Source organism: Papio anubis, chromosome 6 (assembly GCF_008728515.1).
Source record: "Papio anubis isolate 15944 chromosome 6, Panubis1.0, whole genome shotgun sequence".
Classification (NCBI taxonomy): Eukaryota; Metazoa; Chordata; class Mammalia; order Primates; family Cercopithecidae; genus Papio; species Papio anubis.
The window spans coordinates 97,326,314-97,349,916 of record NC_044981.1 but is presented as its reverse complement, the minus strand read 5'-3'; the positions used below and the strand labels follow the sequence as shown (position 1 = coordinate 97,349,916).

At 31.6% G+C, this 23,603-nt stretch overlaps 1 protein-coding gene across 5 annotated transcripts in view; it reads right to left on the bottom strand.

Annotated features, from left to right (window-relative positions):
* The window catches only part of GRIK2 (glutamate ionotropic receptor kainate type subunit 2), a 684,613-nt gene that overhangs the window by 3,381 nt on the left and 657,629 nt on the right, over positions 1 to 23,603 (bottom strand). For 3 of the 5 annotated variants that reach the window (XM_021936816.2, XM_031667694.1, XM_017958163.3), the window contains one exon: positions 11,167 to 11,417. In XM_021936816.2, coding sequence (XP_021792508.1) covers positions 11,167 to 11,417 — 251 coding nt within the window. Of the gene's footprint in view, positions 1 to 755; positions 888 to 2,686; positions 2,774 to 11,166; positions 11,418 to 23,603 lie in introns of all 5 variants that reach the window. The other 2 variants (XR_002521364.2, XM_021936817.2) reach the window with 2 other exon arrangements.

Sequence of the window (23,603 nt, the reverse complement as noted above, 5' to 3'; positions counted from 1 at the left end):
CTCTCTCTCTTTCTCCTCACACTCCTTTTACTGGTGGGACTTCCATTAATATTTTCCCTTTGTTTCTCCTTGCTCTGGTACCCTGCTGAGTTCTTTCATCTTTCACATCATCCCAATTTTATCCCCTACCTCAGGACACGGCTCAAGTTTTAACTTAATTAGGAAGCCCTTTCCACTTGACCAGGCACATTATTTTGTTTTCACAACTTGATTTTGTTTTATCCTCTCAGTATTTTCCACTCATTATCCTGTTTTTCTGTCTGACCTGTCGGTGCTCTATGTATCTCTCTCCCTGAACTGTGTAGAGCAGAGATCAAGTTCTCATGGCACTGCTTGTACACACATAAGCTCTTTAAATGTTGATTGAATTAACAACAATAGCTACACAGGCCTCTAATATTTTAATTCTTATTGAACAATGTTTCTAATTCAATTGCTTAAAAACATTTCAGGTTTAGAAGGCTAGTGAAAATATATTGCATACAATTAATTTTGCCCAATAAAATTAGGCAAAACTTTAGCATTTGTTTAATAATATCAAATTAATAAAAATATTAATATATTAGCATTTGTAATGGGTGATGATTAAATATGACTTGTGAATTCCCCATTGACTAGAGTCACTGCCATGCATTATGTATTATGTGTTAAATTATGCAGTTCTGCAATTCATGAATTATATTTCTATTAAAGGATTTATGTGGCACCTGACAGCCAGTATACGGAAACAGTGTTTCTCATTGCTTAATACCTACTATTAGGTGTACTTATTAAGAACATGATGATAATGATGATGAAGATGGTGATGATGACAACACTGTAGAAATGGAAACTGACTCCAAAATAGGGAGGAATATATAGTCTTGAGGTAACTTAGTCTTGGCTCTCTGTTGAAACATTTAACAGAAGAATTAATTAGATGACATAACACGGTCAAAACTTGATCCCGTTGACATTTAAAACTGTTATAGGATGTGAATAACATTGAATTGTTTGAAATAAGCCTTCATTTAAAACCAATAAATTTCCCAAATATTCAAAAATTTATGACACCTTCTTCTTGGCAATCTCAATTTTCAGGTATTTTGGTTACACTACTTTCAAAACAGAATAAAGAATAAATGTTAATTAATAATTTGCCTATAGTAAGGGAGTAGACTAAGCAACTAACTTTCTTAGGAAAAAATCTTACACATGTACATACAAGTTCAACTATGAAATGACTCAATATTATTTCTAGAAAGTTAAGAGGTAAACTCTGTATTTAGTATCCCATACTTCCTTCAGACTACAAATAAGAACATTTAAAACTATTTTAAGCAATTTTGTATAATATTAAGTTTATATTGCTGACTAATATAAAATATATATTGGGAAAAAAGCCCATCCTAATCAATTTACCAGAATAGTATTATCTTTTATAATTTGAAATTGTTTTAAATAAATTATATTTACAAATTTTACAACTATCTCAAAATTGTAAACATGTAAATCACCATTGTCATCATAGACTTTATTTATCTTACAAAGTCATTAGAAAGTAAAAATTTAATCAAGCAATCTTTCATAAGTCAATCTATGGTCTCGATTACATCATGATAAAATACAAATTTTATTTATTTTCTCTTTGAATAAGGTGAATTTTGCCAGCTCTTTTGTTATTTATCAATGTAAGTTTACCTGAAAAATAGGTTTATTTAGGTTATTCGAAAAGTTACTGTGAGACAATAGGTTATTTTCTCATTTATAGAATAATTCTAACCCATTATAAAACTTGATAATCTTTAGATTTGAGCAAGATTTTACAATTAACATGGCAAGTTAAACAAATTTAATGATATCATAAGGAAATGTTCATTTATGGTTCTAGAGCAAATATACATTCTTTTCTTTATCTTTAGAGGTTTACAAGGCAAATTTCATATCTTGATTTATATAAGTCTCTAAAGCTGAAACTACACAGCATTTTGTGAAATATAATTGTTTCCCTGGGCTGTGCATTGCCCAAAACTTATCATGTCTAACTTTTAAATAAAATTCTAGTGTATTATCATTAAATAGAGACAAATTGCCTTTTATACTTTATATAATGATTGAAATTTATTTTAAATCTTTTTATAGGACTATGAAATAAGTCTAAAAACCCAAGTACTAGGCTGTCATTTCCCTGGTTATACTAAAAAAAAGAAGAAAGAAGAAAAGAAAAGCAGAAAGAAAGAAGAAAAAGAAAGAGAGAGAAAAGAGAGAGAGAGAAAGAAGAAAGAAAGAAGGAAAGAGCGAGAGAGAGAGAAATAAAAAAAAGAAAGAGAAAGAAAGAAAGAAAGAAAGAAAGAAAGAAAGAAAGAAAGAAAGAAAGAAAGAAAGAAAAGAAGGAAGGAAGGAAAGAAAGAAAGGAAGGAAGGAAGGAAGGAAGGAAGGAAGGAAGGAAGGAAGGAAGGAAGGAAGGAAGGAAGGGAGAAAGCAAGAAAGCAAGAAAAGATGAGGAGGAGGAGGAGGAAAGCTGGAGGGAAGAAGAAAGAGAAAAACAACTATCTTGCTTTTTAAAATCACTCCTTAGGGGTGGAAAACCACACACTGTGTCATTAAATAAGGTAAGTTCCTCAGGGTGAAAACAACAACAAAAATGTTTCTCCACGTTAATATAACAGACTACAAAAAGAAAAAAGAAAGGCACAAGGATACTAACCATTATTAAAAACCTCTTTTAGTAAGTTTCAAAAGATTACTAAACAGTGTCTGGATGGTATGGTGGCACTAACCAAATAGAAGATTCCTGAAAATGAAAATTTAAATCTTTGAGCTGTTAGCATGTATAATTGCATTTAAATTAGTAAAACTCTTAATAAAATTCATTATATTTAATGAGTCAATTTATATTTACACATCTCTAATTCTTGAAACAATGTAGATCTGTAAATCTTGATAGTATGAACTTGGCCATATTTACATTGCTTTTTTTATAGAGCTTTTTTATTTAAAGAGCTCTATTTTGTATTTTGAATGTAATAAGAAAATACATAAATAGTCCACAGTAAATGTTTTCAAGAATATCATTGTTGATGTTACAGAATATTTATTCTAAATAGCTTAACTTCCTAATTAAAAGATATATTTTTATAATAAGATGATGTGACAGCATTTGGAGAAGCATAGATTTTTTTTATATTTGACGTGTAGCTGAAATCATGCTCCACATTGATCATTGACATATGTAGCTTCATTGTAAAGTTAAAACCATTATGTTTAGCAATATATTTATTTTTGAAAAACACAATATCTGAAGAAAAATAACCAGCATGATTTAACTTTTATACTCATCGCTCTTTTTGAATATATGTATTCATTGATCAAGAAATATCACAAAATATGTTACTTTCAAGCCTGCATTTAGTATTTATTTTTAAGGAGGAAATCCTATTTTGTATATCTTGCTGGCTTAATTTTGATAGTATAAAACAACTAAATGATATCTTAGTATTCATTCAGAATGATTCCTAGCCATTTCTACATACAATTTCTACTTATCCTCTTTGGAGCCCTATCAAAATTTGAGCTACTCCTATCAATGGTATCTATGAGATACCATTGTACTTCAATGGTCTAATATATTCTTGTACATATCAACCAAATTTTATTTTGTGTTTGTCATTTAAATTATTTGTTAACTAATTACAGATATACAATATATATTCTTAGACACTCTCTAATTAATTTCTGATTCTGTAGGCCATTTGCCCAAGAATGGCAGATCACATGTAGTGGAAGCAAATCAAAACAGTCACTGTGATTAGTTGCAGAAAATTCCACCACCTTAGATAATAATAACTAAGATGGAATAAAATATTTATAGGATATAAGATATAATATTTTACATAATATTGGCGTGTTAAATAACAAAAATAAATGTCATTTAATGTGACCCATTGATTTTATTCTTGTGAATATAACTATTTTGATTGGCAGCCTTTTAAAAACATCAAACAGTTAATGCTATACATCAGAAGTGTGAATCGACCTAAGGCTATATGAATATAACAGTGAAGCAATGAAATATGGAAAATGACTGGTTAAATCATTCATGTTAAAAAATATATACAACCTTATTCTTGATATTCAATTTTAGAGCAGCTATCTTTTAAAAATGTTTTGTTATTTACATAAGCTATTCAGCAGTCAAAGGAAACTTTACGTGTAGCATCTTTTATGATCCTATTGATTAATCACTGTAGTTTCACAGCTAACAAAAATTAAAACTTAAAAACTCAAGTTACATATCTAACTAGATTCAGAGCTAAGACAGGAACTCTATTATCTTAACTTCCATCTATGAAAGCTTTCTCATATTAGCCTGCCTCATTAATGATTTCATTCTCAGCTGAGCTTTTTACCTGGACTTTATTCTTACTAAATGTTAGTTTTTTGAACACTAAATTATAAAGCAGACAGAAAAAAAATTATGAGGGCAAAAGAAATACATATCTTTCTTAGTGAATTAAATTAGAAATCATGTTATGCTTTAGCCTGGATTATTTCACAATGATAAACATAATCAAATATTAAAATATTCTCAGAAACCTTTACTCTAACAGAAACAGTTACCCAATATCTTCATATTGTATTTTGCAAATACAATGAGACAGAGAAAAATTGAGGATCATTATACATTTTAAAATTTCCCCTATTTAAGCTAGTTAAAAAAAAAAAAAAAACATAAATAAGGTCTGACAAGAATCAACACAAATTTAATCAATATAGCTGGAAAATGCATTTTAAGAAAAAGTAATATTAATCATCACATTTTTGCTAGTAGTCATAATGATACGATTTTTTTTAATAGTAGCATCCAAATAACTAATGATTAATTGCTGGAAAACTTTCTTTTCATAAGGTGCAGCAGTTAAAATGTACTAGCTTTACAAATAATAATAATGATATTACTTTTAAAAGAGCTTCTTGTTATAAGCCAGTTATGTGCAAAGAAACCCTCTATGTATATTAACTATCTTAATTAATTCTTAAAACACTTTTATTATGGATTCATAACTTATTTGTTTATTCGTTGCTTCATTTATTTATTTAAAAAGTTGAATAGAGAGGCTAAGTAATTTTTATCTAAGGTTAAACAAAGTTATGTTTCCAAGTCTTTTTAATTCCAAAACTCATGCTTACTATCTAGGAAAGTGAAATTATTAAGCTGCTTATGACCGAAACCCATAATCTGTTTATCTAATTCAACCTCCTAATCCATATATTTCCTTAGTGAAAACTCAAGGAGAAAGAAGAATAGTTAAATATTCTGCCTCCATTCTGTACAGCTTGATATGGTTGAAACACTTTTAGACTAGGCATCTTTGACCTTGGAAAACAACTTGACCCTTGAGATACTTATTATCCTCATCTGTACTATATAGATAATAATATTTACATGGCTCTTAGGGTAGTTTTGTATTCAAATGTAGTATTACACTTTAAAAACTAAAGTCATTTATAAAAATAAGGTGGTATAATTAATAAGCTATAATTTTAATTAAGAATAATTATTTATGGGGATACAAAGATAATGGGTTATCATAAACAAAAGACCTGAAAACCCTTTAGCTGATTTGGAAGTAGATCAGTAAGCAAAATGAAGATTGGCACTTCATTTCAAAGTACAGTATTTTATATTTGTATGTCGAGACATTTTAAAAATTCATTCGATTAATCATTATATAGGTCATTAATGGAAACTGAAAGACACTCAGCTCTCAAAGAAAGGCAGTGATTAAAAAAACAATAAAAAATGGACATTTGCCCAAAGTTTATTTATACTTTTTAACTTCTAAAGATCAAGTTAAAAAATTAACACATAAGGTCTGACAAGAATCAACACTTTAGTCAATATAGCTGTGAAATTATTTTAAGAAAAAAATATTATATATTTATGCTTTACAACTATAATTTTTTACACTGAAAATTTACTTAGAACTTTTAACTTCTGTAAAGTTAAATGCAGCTAAAATTTCTTACATCAAATGCAATTAATAAAAAAAGTATAGCTATCTTATAGTTTCTAAATAGGCATTACTGGGCAAAACATAAATATTGACATGAAATTTTTACTTATAATTCATAGCACTGTTTGCATTCCTATACCTTACCCAAAAAGTATATTCTTGAAAAAGCATTGCTCCTGTTAGAACTAATTATTTAAAATGTTAACAGCAGCTTATACGTAGGTATCTGTGAACAACCTATTTTCATTCTTCTGTTTCCATGAAACACAGAATTAGTTGACTTTGCTACGTGTTTTCCTTGTAAATAACCTTTCAAATAGGATCCCTAGTCTTGCGGGTTTAAACTAAACCCTCTGATTTTGTTCTCATCATCCCCCAGATTGAAATGTTTTGTTCATTTGTGCTTCTACTACTCTGATTTACAGCCATATTCCAAATGTGTTATTCATCTATACACTGAAGAATATTCTATGTGCCCTCAAAAAATATTTTTGAACTATCAGTGCACCATAAAAATATAATTATTTAGAGATTTTCTTGGGTAAAATTTGCCAGTGTTCTATAATAGAAACAACTATATTGACCAAAGTAGACTATGTCCTAAAAAACAATATCACATAGATTTAAAAATACATTTTTACCATTTTAAAGACAACAACAATGTGTGTTCAAGATGGGACCCTTAGTGCACAAATTCAGTTATCTGAGCAATAATATATATATTTATATTTCTGAGACATATTTACTTAGTTTACACTTAAAAAATAAGGAGTGCTTTTGGCTTCATCTTAAGATTTTTTTATGTCAGGAAACTCAAAAATTTATATTCAAACAGTTCAATAAAAACAATTTGTATAAACAAATACATTTTCAAATACATGGGAAATATTATTTCTATATACAAAACACACATAAAGAGATCAAACTATAGAAGTTATATTGCTGTTCTGGCTGAAAACCTAAAAAAAGAAAAATTATGTATGTCTGTTAAAAGCAGACATATTCAAATATTTAAGAAATGCATAATTTTAAACATTAATAATCCATGTTATAAAAGTTTAATAAAAACTAAAGTTATTATGGTATCTTATAATTCTTGCCTACAAAGCCAATATATTATAAATATTACCAGAGAAAACGAAATTCAGTATATTAAGCAGCTTGTTATAGCCAGAAGTAAGTCTTAGAAGAGGGAAACAAGGCCTTTCAACCAAATCCATACACCCAAAATGGGATAATTATCTCAGATATACAACAGTTTCTTGGATTGCTTTCTCAGTGAAACTTCAGTAGACATATCTTTAAAATCAAAGAAGATGTAAGGCAAAAAGAAAAATAATTATAAAATGCATGTGGTGATCAGTTACCTTTTCAGACACATTCAGATGAGAAAACTTTTTAAGTATTTTAAAAGTTTGAATAAATAAAAAGCAATGTGTCCTTGATTCATTAACATATACTTCACAATTAAAACCATTTTTATAAAAATTATGATACACCATCTTGTGGTTATCTGAAAGGAATGCAATTTCCATTGTTAAAATGCTTTAAGGTCCACATAGTTCAGCTTTATTTTCTGTTTTAATTTTTAACTTGCCCTCATTTAAAAGTGTGAAACATTTGCCTATTAATCTTAATTATCCAACAACTTACAAGAAAGGCTATCATTATCAAGAGCTATTTGTTTTCACTAGTATTTATAATATGTATTATACAAGGTATTTTATTTTCACCTATAAATTAATATAATTTTATCACCGTTATTAAAAGTAAGACTTAATATGGAAAGATATTCGTTATTTATAAATTTTATTCACAAAGTTCACATTCAACTAAGTTTCATATATATCTGACATATCTGACAAACTGTTTAGTCACCAATACATTCGTGCTTTCCTTCAATGGGCAAAACACAATTCACTGTATATTTATTTATCAATAAATATTTATTGAGTAAATAATTGATCTCACAAGTGTTTACCTTATTTTTGAAATATAAGAAATCTAGGCTAAAGACACAATTTTGATAAGTAAAAGTAAACTGAATTTCTGTATGTTCTCAAACATATGATAAAATCTAGGACTATCTTATGACTTATTTTAATAAATTAAGTAACTTGTTAAACAGCCATATAGACCATGTAGACCAACCTAAATTTTCTTAAGAAAAATGAAGAACTGAGCCCCAAGAACCTAATTTATCAAAATAAATAAAATGAATCATTTCCATTAAATTCATGATTATTTATCATTTTGAATATATAGAAAAATAATGTTTCTTTATGATACTTTTTTAAAAAAAGTTACTGCAATCAACTTCATTCTTAATTTAAATGATAGGTAGATAGGTAGGTAGGTAAATAGAGAAATAGGTAGGTAGGTAGATAGATATTATGCCACCAGGCACTATTTGAGGCCTTGGAGATACAAACAAAAAATACTAGGTCTTTGTCCTAAAGGCAAGAAGAATTTAATATGTGAAAAGGCACCCACACTCAGAAACCAGCAAATATGAATACAATACTGTCAACAGGATAATGGAGATGTGCTTAGGGTTTCACAGAGTGAAGATATCTAGACCTAATGCTGGAAATGGTTTGACATGGGGCAAAATACCTTCCCAGCTTTCTCAAAAGGAGATACATGTTTTTAGATTATGACAGTACCTGAAATAAACTAAGTAAAAAGATGAGATACATGAGTCACATTTTTTTTCATTGCAGTAGGAAATGAAAACCTACTTCCACTTCTTAGAAACAAGCTATGCTCTGTGCCCAAACCCATTATATCTTTTGATTAGGGAAAGCTTTCTGGACAAGTTAATGTTTCATTTTAAATGCCTAATATAAAATGTTTGTGAGAGTTTGCAAGGTAGAATAATAGACAAGAATTGCTCCAGTCAAAAGGAAGAGTATAATCTTGGGAAATTGAGAGTTAAAATGTAATGTGGCTGTAGTAAAGGTGCAAATTGGAAAGGAACAAAACATAAAGCTACAGCAGTGGACAGGGACAGCTGTGAAAGGCTCTCATCTGCTAACTTAAGGAATTTGGATTTTATTGTGGCAGCTATGTAGAGACAGTGTGCAAAGCATTGTGGAGTGACTATAATGCTCATGTAATATCTACTCAGTTATTTCTTTCTAGTGCAATGTTAATGCCTCATTGTTTCCATTTGAAAAGGTACATTAATTTTATTTTTCTAATTTTTAGAGGGTCATATAGATCCACAGAATGTCGAGATCTGGATAATATCTGAAAAATTCAACTAAACTTGTTCATAATAACAATGAAGCACATTACATTACAAAATTAAATCCTCATATCCTTTGTTTTTGTTTTAACCAAATACATGTAAAACAAAATTGCACTAGAGATACATCAATGATAAATCAGCCTAGATAAATCAAATGAATGGGACACATAGAGGTAAGTACAGTAGAATACCACATATCATCAAGAGACTAATTTGTTTTAATACTGAGCTATAACTTGAAAATTATTACATATGGATTATTTGAGGTTCTAAGTAGAAAACACGTATTTCTTCTATGATTTTCATTCTTATATAGAACATTAATGCATTAAATATCACACTGATTGACAAATTATAATGAAAATGGTAATTAATGAGTTAATATTTATTCTTTGGTTAGCTCTTTAGATTTAGTTTCAAAATTCATTATAAAATGACACTATAAAAATGAGTATTACATAAAAAGTGTACTTAGACACACAAATGCAACCAATATTTGAGTTAGCCAAGCCAGCAGAAATAACAACCTGAATGTTCTGTGAAAACAAATCATGTTATTTTCTGAATTCTTCAAACATTTTAATTGGTTATTTTAGTCACAGACAAAATGGGATTATAAAAATATACATTTATGATAACATTCCTCAGTGTCAAGTACTGTAATCAGGCAAAAATATAGAAATACTGTATCCAAAATTCTGATTCCAGGAAGGATAAATATGATGTAAGTTATTAGAGACAAAGGAGCATTTTTATTTTAAAAAATATTTCTAAAGGTACAAACACATCAATGAATATTAGAAAAAATATTTACCTGGTATTCCTGTATGGCATCATTTTCAAGATACCACTTTTCTGCTCTTTTTATTTACCAATACAAGTTCATAAACCTCTTAAATATTAAAGATTGTAGCATCTCACTCTGCCACAGTGATTAAAGTTAAGTCTAAAATATTGTGAGTTTTATCAAAAACAAAAGAGATGTTTACATACTAAAGATTAAATAATGTACTAGAAGGCTTTAAATTGTTGGTTTCGTCATATCCAGAGCAATAAATCTGCATACAAACAGTGTCATGTAGCATCTGAAGGAGTTATTTTCCTAGTCTTCCTCATATTTACAGAAATGAGAAAATTATAGCACTAGAAATACAGAATCTGAATGAGGTGACCAACTTTTCAAGGATAATACAAAAAACATTTTACAAATGACTGCATTAAAATGCAAAATATAGCAGTAGACTCAATATTTTTGAAGTTTATACATATTTTTAGAAGGACTCTGGTACAAAAAACCAAAGAATTGATTAAGAATACTATTAAATGGCAAAAAGAAACTATAATATTTTCACACACTCATTAATATAGAAAATTACCTATAATTTCACCAATGAAAGTTAACATCTTTCTTAACTAGAAATGTATTGGACTAAAGCTATTTAGATAAAAACTTACTCTTTAACTTGAAACTGTTAACCCATATTGTATATAAAACCTCATTTTTAATCTGTAGAGTATTTTTTCTTTCATATTACAGTGTCCAATTTTTACTCACTTAATTAACTGTATCTCATCACTAACCTCATCACTAAACTGTATCTCAAACTAAACTCAAGCAACAGAAGTTTTTTTAAGTCTGTAATAAGAGTAGAAACAGCTATTTTTTCCTGAAGCTGACTATAATTAAATATATTACAATTAAATAAAAAATCCTAAAGGTGACTATGAGTCTTTTTGTGAAATATGTTATATTTCACAAAATAAAATATTTTGTTACATAATGAATGACATAAGACAATTTAGAGCAATAGTTCTAAGCATTATCATTAGCTGGCAACATAAAAACACTTCTGGTTTGTGTTTTAATATGACAACAAAAATTGTTTTAAATTTAAACTGTAAACAAGTAACATTTACCTTTTCCAACTGAGCGTTTTTTTTGGATTTGTATAAAAATTCTCCCACTGCCACAAAAACTGAAAGCACCAAGCCGGCTGCCAGAACAATGAAGATGCCACCAATATTCTGAACCCCCAGGGCACTGGCCTCTTTGCTCTCCTCTTCTGGGCAACCATTGCCCCTCCACCATTTCTCCTTCATCATATGCAGCTTGCCTTCCTCTTGCAGCTGAAGAATTGCTATGGTAATTTTGTCTCGATATGGAGAACCTAAGAAAGGAGAGGTTATGTTAAGTATTTCAAGGAATCCAAAATTTCATAATTAAAGGTTAGCAAGATGAGAGGAGGGCAGAGACTTTTCAAAATGCTTCAAAGTGTGCCAGTGTTTTTTTCAGAAGACAAAAACAACTGGAAAAAAAGACATAGACGTTTAACAAGATCATTACAGTGGACAGCCTTGCTAGATAATGAGGAATTAAATGCATTTTGTTTTAAGAAAGAATATGTCTCCTAAAAGGTGGACTCAGCTTACAGCACTGGAAAATAGTAAGAAAGGATCCACAAAGGAAAAGGGATAGAGTGCAAAGATGTTTCATTCATATCTACAATTTATTCTACACTGAAACCAGAGCACTGATAAAACAGCTATCTCTATTTTTAGACCAGAAAAGTTGTGGAAAAAGGTGTTTCCCAAGATTAAATGCAGTAATTAAAGGGAATAATTACTAATAAGCTGTATTCGATGGTACCTTTTACTTAGGTGATCATGAGCAGTCACTAGTATCTGTTATGTGATGTGCATAATAGAAGTCATGGGTTGCATGGTCTTAGATAATTTAAAAATCATTATGGCAATTTAATTTATAAATCAAGGGGTACACAGCATGATATGGTAAAAATTTGGGGCGTTGTTTCTTTATCAGTTTATTTTTTCAGAGACAATGTTTTGTTTTGTTTTGTTTTTCTGGTGGAGGCAACAATATAAATAAAATATATTGCTTATGCTAATGGAGGTACATATTCATCTGCATTAGATATTACATGATAAGTAATATCTGCTAATTTGTTGACCAGAAACATACAAAAATATTGAAGCACACGCATTTTTCTACATCTGTTCCAAAGGATTGGTTTTATTGCTTTCTCCCACCTAGAAATAGCCTGCTTCTAAAGTGTAATCTTTTTCCTAAGACACTATACTGAACATTCCAGTTTCTGTGTACAGATTCACCCATAGTGTTTTCCTGCTTGCGGAAAAATACTAAACATTTCAGCTTGTATTCAACATTGCCTGTAATTTTGTTTTGATTTAAATGTGTTCACATCTATACATCTTTTAGTGAGAGTAGGCAATGTAAAAGTAGAAAGACAAGAATCATAGAATGTAAGTAACCTGTTGAAAAAGTTCGAGAAATGAAGATCTACCAAACCCAACTGAAGAGTTGTTTCTTTAACATAATCTTTTCTCTACTCAGAAGCTATAGAAGTTCATGGCTTGTCCACATTTTTTACAGCTTTCCTAAATAGGAGCATTGCCCATTCCTATAATTAGAAGTCAAATAATTCATTTTCATTATGCAATAATTCTCAAGTATACTAGGGGAATTTCTGCTTCTCAGTTTCTCCCTTGTGCTCTTCTTAAAATACTAATCTAACACGAATGTGCAATGTAAATTCTGCCCCTCAACCACTTCAGATTTCAATATATTAGACCACCTTATACTATTTTCTATTTTAATCACTCACTTATTGGGCATTCAGCCTAGGTTCCCTGGTATTATTATTTACTTGTTGAGATATGGCCTGTTTTCCTAAATACATTACAAGCTTTTTTGTATGGAGGATATCTATCTATCTGTCTGTCTGTCCAATCAGTCCATTCACACATTTATCCATCCATCCATCCATCCATCCATCCATCCATCCATCCATCCATCTAACAGATATAGAAAGATGCATGTGCTTCATTATTTTTATATGTTTCTGGTCAACGAATTAACAAAAATATCACTTATGTAATATCTAATGCAGATGAGTATCTATACCATTAGCATAAACACTAAAGCACACTAAAGAAACATCCATCCATCTGAATTCTCATTTTTCAAAAAATAGGCTCTCAGCAAATGTTTGCATATTCTGAGGAGCATAGTAACTGACTAAAAGCATCTTAACATAAGAGCAATAACATGGTGCTTGAGTCTCTGTGATATGTAATAAAACACCATAAATTAAGGTCATTTTGCTTGACTATTCAGTATTTATTAATTTGCTATATCTAGCATGGTGCCAGTTGAAAGATCAATTTTATTCTGATAATCATATATTTTCCCTGCAAAATAAATGCTTACTTGATGGGATCTCCATTTTAAGCAGAATGATAGTTTATCAAATGTCTTTGAATGAGAAACAGTGTATGAACAAATCTTGTGTTGATAGTGTTTGTGAAAATGGCCACACCTGGTTAACAAAAAGTTGTAATTTCTTTTCTTTGTGTGTGTGTGTGTGTGTGTGTTTTGTTGTTGTTGTTTGTTTTTGTAGACAGAATCTCGCTCTTTCACCCATGCTGGAGTGCAGTGATGGGATCTCAGCTTACTGCCACCTCTGCCTCCCAGGCTCAAGTAATTCTCCTGCTTCAGCATCCTGAGTAGCTGGGATGACAGGCGCCCGCCACGCCGCCTGTATTTTTAGTACAGATGGGGTTTCACCATGTTGCCCAGCTGGTCTTGACCACCTGAGCTCAAGCAATCCACCCGCCTTGGACCCCCAAAGTGCTGGGATTACAGGCGTGAGCCATGGTGCTCAGCCTGTAATTTCTTTTCTATAAATATAATTATAAGCAAGATTTGTGGAGGGTGATTACTTGGAAAGTAGACTTTCAAATATAAAAAATTCTTAATGCACTTAAGTATTTATTTTATGAAAGTTCATTTCTCACTTTGAGAACTATTGAAAGAATATAATTTTATTGCCAACTCACTATATGCACCAACTGCATTGCGATGTCTATTCCAGCATCTTCAAACACTATATTCTCCATTACACTCTCAAGAACAAAATAATACACAAATGAACAAAAGCACCCTACTTTTCAGCAAGTGAGACACCTCTTGACTTCTTGCCACCTGAACTTCCTATTTCCAGCATTGATTGTAAATATACAAATTTCCCATTACCAGCAAACCTCAGTATACTTGCTTTTATGAATATAGGAATGTTTAAATGATATTTGATTTGAATCAAATGTACAAAGTTAATGGGCTTCTTATTAAGGTTTTAAGAATGATGAAATAATATAGGGAATATAATCAATGCCAATAAATCAGTGACATGTTTTACTTGTCCTTCCTTCATTGATCTAGTTTAAGTATTTTTTAAAAGGACAAGTAATTAAAAATGAATTATTAGTTATTTCATACATAATTTGATGCTCCTTTGGAAGTATTTTTGAAAATATGCCAGTTGAGGTTAAATGTGGACTGAAATTTCAGCTAGATGAAAAATCTCAAGGACACATTGAGACCAAAGAATGAAAGAATCTTCCATTCTCCTTGTGACACGAACAGCCATGCACTTAGCTCTAATGAAGTGAACACTCATTAATTATGTAGATAGAGATAGTTCCTCCCAAGTCCAAACTCCCACATGAATCTGTATGCTGGCAAATGAAGAACTGATGTTACTGAATGTCAACTGAGAGAAGCTCAGGAGTCACAATGTAGGTCGCCTTCAAGAAATATCTATATTTTTTCAAGAGGCCTCTAAGTTTAATTAGAAAACACTAAGGGAATTATAAATGTATCTATTAGAACATGCATCATTGTAACTTAGAGTCAATTTTCAAACTGTTAGGAGGACAGACAACCATAAATGAATGGAGGAAGGTAGACAAAAATATCTGGAAAACTGCAACACTCAAAATAGACAGATGGCCTTCAGTTTCAGTTTTACTAAAACCTTGTGAGACTATATGGTCACAGGGTGACCATATATTTTCTTTTTTTTTTTTTTTTTTTTGAGATAATATGAAATATTTTGTCTAAATTTCACATATTTAAAACGTGGATAAATGCATTTTTTAAAAAATTCAGGATAAACCAAGCACATTTAAAGCCAAATTAGGCCTTGAATCTTCACTGCAATCTCTAATCTTTGGTTCTTTTTATATCCCTGCTCTCAGTGGGACTTTCTTTGATAATTTAAACAAATTCTCCATATTTACAGTAAGGAACTGTTATGTTTGTAAATGATCTTTTCACAAGTTGCCAAAAGATCCCATTTACCAAGTAAAAAAAGTCCTAGGTTGTAGAGAGTGAATGGAAAGAAGGAAGGAAGGAAGGAAGGAAGGAAGGAAGGAAGGAAGGAAGGAAGGAAGGAAGGAAGGAGGGAGGGAGGGAGGGAGGGAGGGAGGGAGGGAGGGAGGGAGGGAGGAAGGAAGGAAGGAGGGAGGAAGGGAAGGAGGGAAGCAGGCAGTATTAGTACATACATTTATTACATAGTAAAACCTCTTCATATGTCAGATGTATAAGACCTGATGCTCCAAATGAGCCCTCAAAGGAGGTATAGAGGCAGTTTCAAGTGACATACAATGATAGCATATGGATAGGCACATAAAAACTACAAATGTATCTATCCAGAATTTCCTTAACAATAGAGTTACTGTCTCTAAGTGTCCCTTTTACGTTAAACTTTAATCAAATATTTTTATGTAATATTGTGATTTCATGAGAATCTCTCACAAGACATAGATTAAAACTCCTTAAGAGATTAAACTGTGATTATTATAAACAGTGAACACAATCTCACCAAATATTTCAGAGCTAAATTGCTGGGTTTATTAAATTGAGTTATTCTTATCTTCCTTTGTTATTTCCTTCCTTCCTTCCTTCTTTCCTTCCTTCCTTCCTTCCTTCCTTCCTTCCTTCCTTCCTTCCTTCCTTCCTTCCTCCCTCTCTCTCTCCCTCCCTCCTTTTCTCTCTTTTCCCTCCTTTCCTCCTTTTCTCCCTCCCCACTTTTTCATTCCTCTATCTTCCCTTTCCTTTTTTTTTTTGTCTTTCCCATCCTCTCTTTTTATTTCTTATTCTTTTTTTTTCTTGCCTTTCTTGTCCTCTCTTTTTTTCTTATTCTTTCTTTCTTTCTTTCTTTTTTTTTTTTTTGAGACCGAGTTTTGCTCTTGTCACCCAGGCTGGAGTGCAATGGTGCCATCTCAGCTCACTGCAACCTCCACCTCCCAGTTTCAAGTGATTCTCCTACCTCAGACTCCAGAGTAGCTGGGATTACAGGCAAGCACCACCATGCCCAGCTAATTTTTGGATTTTTAGTAAAGAGGGGGTTTCACCATGTTGGCCAGGATGGTCTCAATCTCTTGACCTTGTGATCCAGCTGCCTTGGCCTCCCAAAGTGCTGGGATTACAGGCCTGAGCGACCGCGCTCAGGGCCCTGTTTCTTATTCTTTTGTTCCCTCCCCCTTCCTTCCCTAACTTCCACTTCCCTCCCCTGCTCTTCTCTCCCCTCCCCCTCTATCATTCTTTCCTTTCCCCCGTTTTTTCCTTCTTCCTTTCTTTCCTCTCTATCATTCTAGGAACCTTACTTGTAGAATGAAATGCGCACGTAGTTCTAAATACTTAAGTTTAAAGTTTAAGTCTATTGTGCACAATATGTTGATTTACTTCTTCTATTGCCCTTTTACTACCCTGTACAAACTCTGAATTTTACATGCCAACATTTTTCTCTTTATCTTATTTCATTATGTCTATATAATATAGAACTAATAAAGTAAATGCAGTCAGCATTTCTTTTAATTCTGAGGTAGGCTTATTGATTGATAAATAACTTTTCTTTAAAGGTTGCACAGCAAATTGTCCAATAATGAACATACTGAAATCACATTATCCTATATTGAAAAATATATCCTGAAATCAATGTATCTTATATTTAACATGCTGAAATTGCATTATCTTACATTCTGGAAATCTCTCATTCAGCCTTTCAAATGTTTGTGTACTTTCAAATCAAGCTTCTGTATGCTTTAATCAATTACAAGGGCCAGACACAAAATCATTCTTGCTTTTTATAATATATCTCCTTCTAAAACTCATTACAATCAAATTGGCTATTCCCACATGCACTTCTGTTTTTGGTAAATGTACATCTGTTTGATTTTTAAAGTATTACTTGTACAAATAATCTTGAGTAATACTACATATCAAATATATCTCGTGCATATTCACATTACACATCAGCAAAATAAAGGCTTCCATCTATCTATTAAAGGAAAGAACAGAAAAAATAAATACTTGTTTATAATGTTTAAATTTATTGTTGGGGAAGAATTTTTCCCTTTTCTTATTAATGTCCCCATAAATTCTTTTCTTTTAAATTCAATTTGCACTGCTTTGAAACAATAATTACTATTAATACTTATTGTAAAGTAAGATAACGTTAGATAACAATTACTATTGTTATTACATGTGTTCTCTGTGTCGAAGAAAACATGGTGACCCTTCATTAGATTTTTCTGTCTGACTCTATGTACTCTCCTTTCTGCCTTTGAACTTACATATTGTGAACTCACAGCTTATCAATTTGTATTTTTTGTAGGTTCTCTTTTTCAATGTAATACATTTCTTCTAGCTTGTCATTACTTGAATACATTAGGCATTATCTAAAATATACTAATTTACATGCTTTGTGGGTATGTGATTATATGATAATCATTAATCATATAACATTCCAGGGACTTGTCTCAAAAAATTATAATAATGCTTTAGTTATTCCTCTATTTTGAAAAAGTTTAGTCCAATAAGTGTTTCCAAAACATATACCAAAAAACATAAGTCACTTTAAATATTGGCTTAAGACCAGACCAGACTACTTGTCAGTGGTAGGTAAGCAACCATCCTTTACTCATCTATTTCATTAAGCATTAATGAAGTGCTATCACAGAGTAAGAAATGTTTTATGAATAACATAATGAATTCAAAAAATGATCAATTTTAGTCAAAATACATCCTGTCAGAATTTTAGTATTGCACATCTTCTCAAGCTCTTATTAAATTTAATAGACTACATAGAGTTCATAAGCAGACTTATTTCACATTTCTTGTATTGACCGCCTAGAATATGTAGTGACAAAAAAAGTTTACAAATTCTTATGCCTATTTAAACACTATATTTTAGTTTGATGTTTTATTTAGTCAATAATACTATTATACAATATCATGACACCATTTTCTTTATTTTCTTTTCCTCTGTAGGACTTGGCTCAGTTTAAACTAAAAAAGAATTTCTGTGATTATTTGATTAATATATATTTATCCCAATAAGCAGAGGTGGCATTTGTTAGTATAATACCTGGTACACAATATATACACAATATTTATTGAATGAATGCATGTTTATATAAAGTAACATAATAATTACCTAATAATTTGTCATGCATTCTTATAATTTTATCTTCAGCAATTTGAATTATTTAGCCAAACTGTAATTGTATATAATCCATAATTATCTCCAATAATTATAATATATTTCTATAAAGCTAAGCATTTACTATGTAACAATTAAACACTTTGTGGGCCCATTTCTAACCTTTTAAGAGGACCTAACTCGGGTGCAGTTACTGTCATCACTCCTTGTATTTTCTTTTGAAGGCTGATACAGTTTTGCTGTGTCCCCACACAAATCTCATCATGAATTGTACTCCCATAATTTCTACATGTTATAAGGGACGTGGTGGGAGATAATTAAATAACGGGGACAGTTTCTCTCATACTGTTCTTGTGGTAGTGAATAAGTCTCATGAGATCTGATGGTTTTATAAGGAGTTTTCACTCTTGCTTCTTTCACATTCTCTCTTGCCACCACCATGTAAAAAGTGCCTTTTACCTTCCTCTGTGATGGTGAGACCTCCCCAATCACATAGAGCTGTGAGGCTATTAAGCCTATTTTTCTTCACAGTCTCAGGTATGTCTTTATCAGCAGTGCGAAAATGGACTAATGCAGAGAAATACCATTGAAAGGCCTTAATTTTATAGAAGTATAAGAAATTCATGAGCAAAAATGATAGACACAAAAAGAGTAATTTCATCTTTAAAAACGTATCAATCCATAACATTTTAATCCCAAAATGGTGTCAGATAAAAGTGAACCAATCTTTCTGATACCTAATAACCTTTTCATATTGGATATCTGTTCAATCACTACCTTGCTGAAAATTTTGTAGTGGCGCTCTTGAGATATCAGATAAAATACTAATTATTAACTATGTCACGCAATCCCTTCCTTTTACCTATCTCAAGATTCCTGTATTAGTCTGTTTTCATGCTGCTGATAGGGACATACCCAAGACGGGATAAAAAGAGGTTTTATTGGACTTACACTTCCACATGACTGGGGAGGCCTAAGATTTATGGTGGGAGGTGAAAGACATTTATTACCTGGTGGTAGCAAGAGAAAAATGAGAAAGATGCAAAAGCAGAAACTCCTGATAAAACCATCAGATCTCATGAAACTTATTCACCACCACGAGAACAGTATGGGGAACCACTCCCATGATTCAATTGTTTCCCACCGACTTCTTCCCACAATACATGGGAATTATGGGGATACAATTCAAGATGAGATTTGGGTAGGGACACAGAGCAAACCATATCACTTCCTCTCTGAATTTATCCTCTCCTCCCTATATCTAACCTGACAACAATACAAACAAGTTGGGTTTCCCTCTGCCTGGGTTGACCTTTTTTCACTCTTTCTCTAATTTTCTGGTTGAACTTTCTCTTATCCAGATAAATTTCTTATGCTGACCTTTTCATCTCTTTACAAACTTTCCCTAGGCTGCCACAGAGATATATAGTATCTCTCTCTTTTGGAACCATAGCACATTTTCAGATATTCCTATATAGTATTTGGTATATAATATTTCAATTTTTAAAGTGTCTTTTTCTCCATTAAGATGATAATATGAGTGTCCTAATGGCAAGGACCATATATGAATCAATTTTTACCCCTATGGTCGCACTATTAATTGTTAAGTACATAAATATTACTTAGCATAGCTATGAGATTCTAAGTATACAATAGTGAACAATATAACCATGACACCTGCCCTCCTAGAGCTTTCAGTGTAACAAAGAATATGTAAAATTTAGCAAGCTTTTACAAATAAAAAGGGGAATGTGTCATAGAATTATGTGACAGATGAAACTATAATAAATTAGTCTTCAGGAAAGGTAAGCAAAAAAGATTACTTCAATTTGATAACAGGAGTAAGAATGATAATTCTTTTACTTTTGCTACCTTTTTCTTCTCTCTCTTCTCTTTCCATCTACATTCCAGTTTTGGAAAGGTGTACATAGAAAAGGAAAATGGTAGTGAGAGCATCTCAAATCCATTTTGTTCATTTCTTCTAGATTGAGAGGATAGGATGAGGTACAAGATATCAGGGCCACAGAAGAATTTAGCCAACTATAAATGACACTGTTCATGTAGAAGTGAGAGAAGAGAGGTTAAAAATCATCTGGTATCAAGAGAATAAAAAAAAAAAATTTCTAAAGACATACCTAATAAATAATTAGTTAAAAATGCAAATAACTTTTAAAACACAATCATAATAAACAACCCCACTAAAAAATGGTCCAAAGACCTTAACAGACACTTCATCAAAGGAAATATACAAATACCAAGAGAACATATGACAAGATGCTCCATATCATATGTCATAAAAGAAATGCAAACTAAAATAATGCTTTATTTAAAAAACAATAAATAAAAATTGCAAGAGTATGTTGCTACCTATCAATAATAACCTTGAATATAAATTAATTCTGCAATCAAAACACATACAGTGGCTCCATGTATTTTTAAAAAGATCAAATTATATGTTGCATATAAGAGATTATTTTTAGCTTTAAGAGTATTCATAGCTGAAAGTAAAGCAATGGAAAAGGTATTCCATGCACATGGTAACCAAAAGTCAGCAGGGATAGCTATACTTAGAGTTCAAGTGAAAAACGCTGATAGGAGACAAAGAAGGTCATTATTTAATGACAAAGGAGTAAATACATCAAGAGGACACAATAATTGTAAATATATATACACCAAATATTGATTCACCTAAATAGATAAAGCAAATATTAATGGACTGAAAGAAGAAATTAAAATAATAGTAGAAGGCACCAATACCCCACTTTTATTAATAGGTAAATCAACTGGATAGCAAGTTAACAAGAAAATACTGGGCTTGAACTGCACTTTTGATATTGTTTGGCTCTGTCCCCACCCAAATCTCATGTAGAATTGTAATCCCCACATTTTAGGGAGGGACCTAGTGGGAGGTAATTGGATCATAGAGGCAAATTTCCCCCATGCTATTCTTGTGATAGTGAGTGAGTGCTCACGAGATCTGATGGTTTAAAAGTGTGACACTTCTTCCCCGAACCTGCGCCCACTGCCACCATGTGAAGAAGGTCCTTGCTCCCACTTAGCCTTCTGCCATGATTGTAAGTTTCCTGAGGCCTCCCAGTCATGCTTCCTGTTAAGCCTTCAGAACTGTGAGTCAATTAAAACTCTTTTCTTCATAAATTTCTCAGTCTCAGGTAGTTCTTTATAGCAGTGTGCAAACAGACTAATAAAACTTTATATGGAATGAACCTAACAAACATATATAGAACTTTCCATTCAAGAGCAGTAGAATATGCTTTCTTCTCAATTTTACGTGTAACATTCTCCAAGACAGGGCATAGTTTAGGCCATGAAACAAATCTTAACACATTCAAGAAGGTTGAAATTATATGTAGTATTGTTTCTGACCATAATAGTATGAAACTGGAAATCGTTAACAAGAGAAATCTTGGAAAATTAACAAGTACGTAGAAATTAAACAACATGCTCCTGAACAAGTAGTAGGTCAAATAAAAAATCAAAAGGAATATTAAAAAATATATTGAAACAAATGACAATAGAAACACAATATATCAAAACCTACAGAATGCAGCAAATGCAGTTCTACGAGGGAACTTTATAGCAACAAATGCCTGTACTTAAAAGAACAAAGATCCCAAATAGCCTGACATTATGCCTCAAGGAGCTAGAAAAGGAAGAACAAACTAAACCCTAAAGTTAGCAGAAGTAAATAATAAAGATCAGAACAGAAATACATCAAACAGAGAATGGAAAAACCATAGGAAAAAAAATCAGTAAAACCAACAGTCACGTCTTTAAAAAAATAAACAAAATAGACAAACCTTTTACTAGACTAAGGGCAAAAAGAGAGGAGACTCAAACAAAATCAGAAAGAAAAAGGAGGCATTAAACTGAAAACTCTAAACCATTACTGAAAGAGATTGAAGACATAGTAAGTAGAAAGAAATCTATGTTCATAGACTGGAAGAATTAATATTGTTAGAAATTTTCTTCCTGGCCAGGCCTGGTGACTCATGCCTGTAATCTCAGCACTTTGGGAGGCCAACGTGGGTGGATCACAAGGTCAGGAATTTGAGACCAGCCTGGCCCAGCATGGTGAAACCCTATCTCTACTAAAAATACAAAAAATTAGCCGGACATGGTGGTGCGAGCTTGTAATCCCAGTTACTCAGGAGGCTGAGGAAAGAGAATTGCTTTAACCCAGGAGGCAGAGGTTGCAGTGAGCCAAGATCATGCCAATGCACCTCGGCCTGGGTGGCAGAGCAAGACTCCATCTCAAAAAAAAATTAAAAAAAATTCTTCCTACCCAAAGCTATCTACAGTTTTAATGCAAGCTCTATTAAACTTCCAATGTAATTTTTCATAAAAAATAGGAAAGCAATCCTATAGATTATGTGAAATCACAAAAAAGCCTAATACTCAAGGCAATAATGAGCAAAATAAAATAAAATAAAGCTAGAGGCATCACAATATCTGATTTCAAATTACATTGCAAATCAATAGTAATCAAAATAGCATGGTACTGCCCACCTCCCAAGAAAAAATAGACACATTGACCAATGTAACTGAATGGAGAGTGCAGAAATGAACCCACACATGTATGGTCAATTGTCAAAACTATCAAGAACACCCAATGGAAAATAATAGTCTCTCCAATAAACGGCATTGAGAAAACTGGATATCCACAGGCAGAATATGTAATTTGGTCTTTTTCTCACACCACATACATAAATCAACTCAAAATGCATTAAAGAATTAAAAGTAAGGTCAGAAATTGTAGAAGTACTAGAAAAAAGCATAGGGCAAAAACTATACAACATTGATTTGGGCAGTATTTTTTTTAGATTTGAACCCAAAAGTGCAGGCAACAAAAGCAAAGATAGACAAATGGGATTACATCAAACTAAAAGCTTCTGCAAAGGAAGGAAAAAAATTAACAGTGTGAAGAGACAACCTAGAGATTGTGAGAAATATTTGCAAGCCACACACCCAATAAGGTGTTGAATCAAAATTATATTAAGAACTCACACA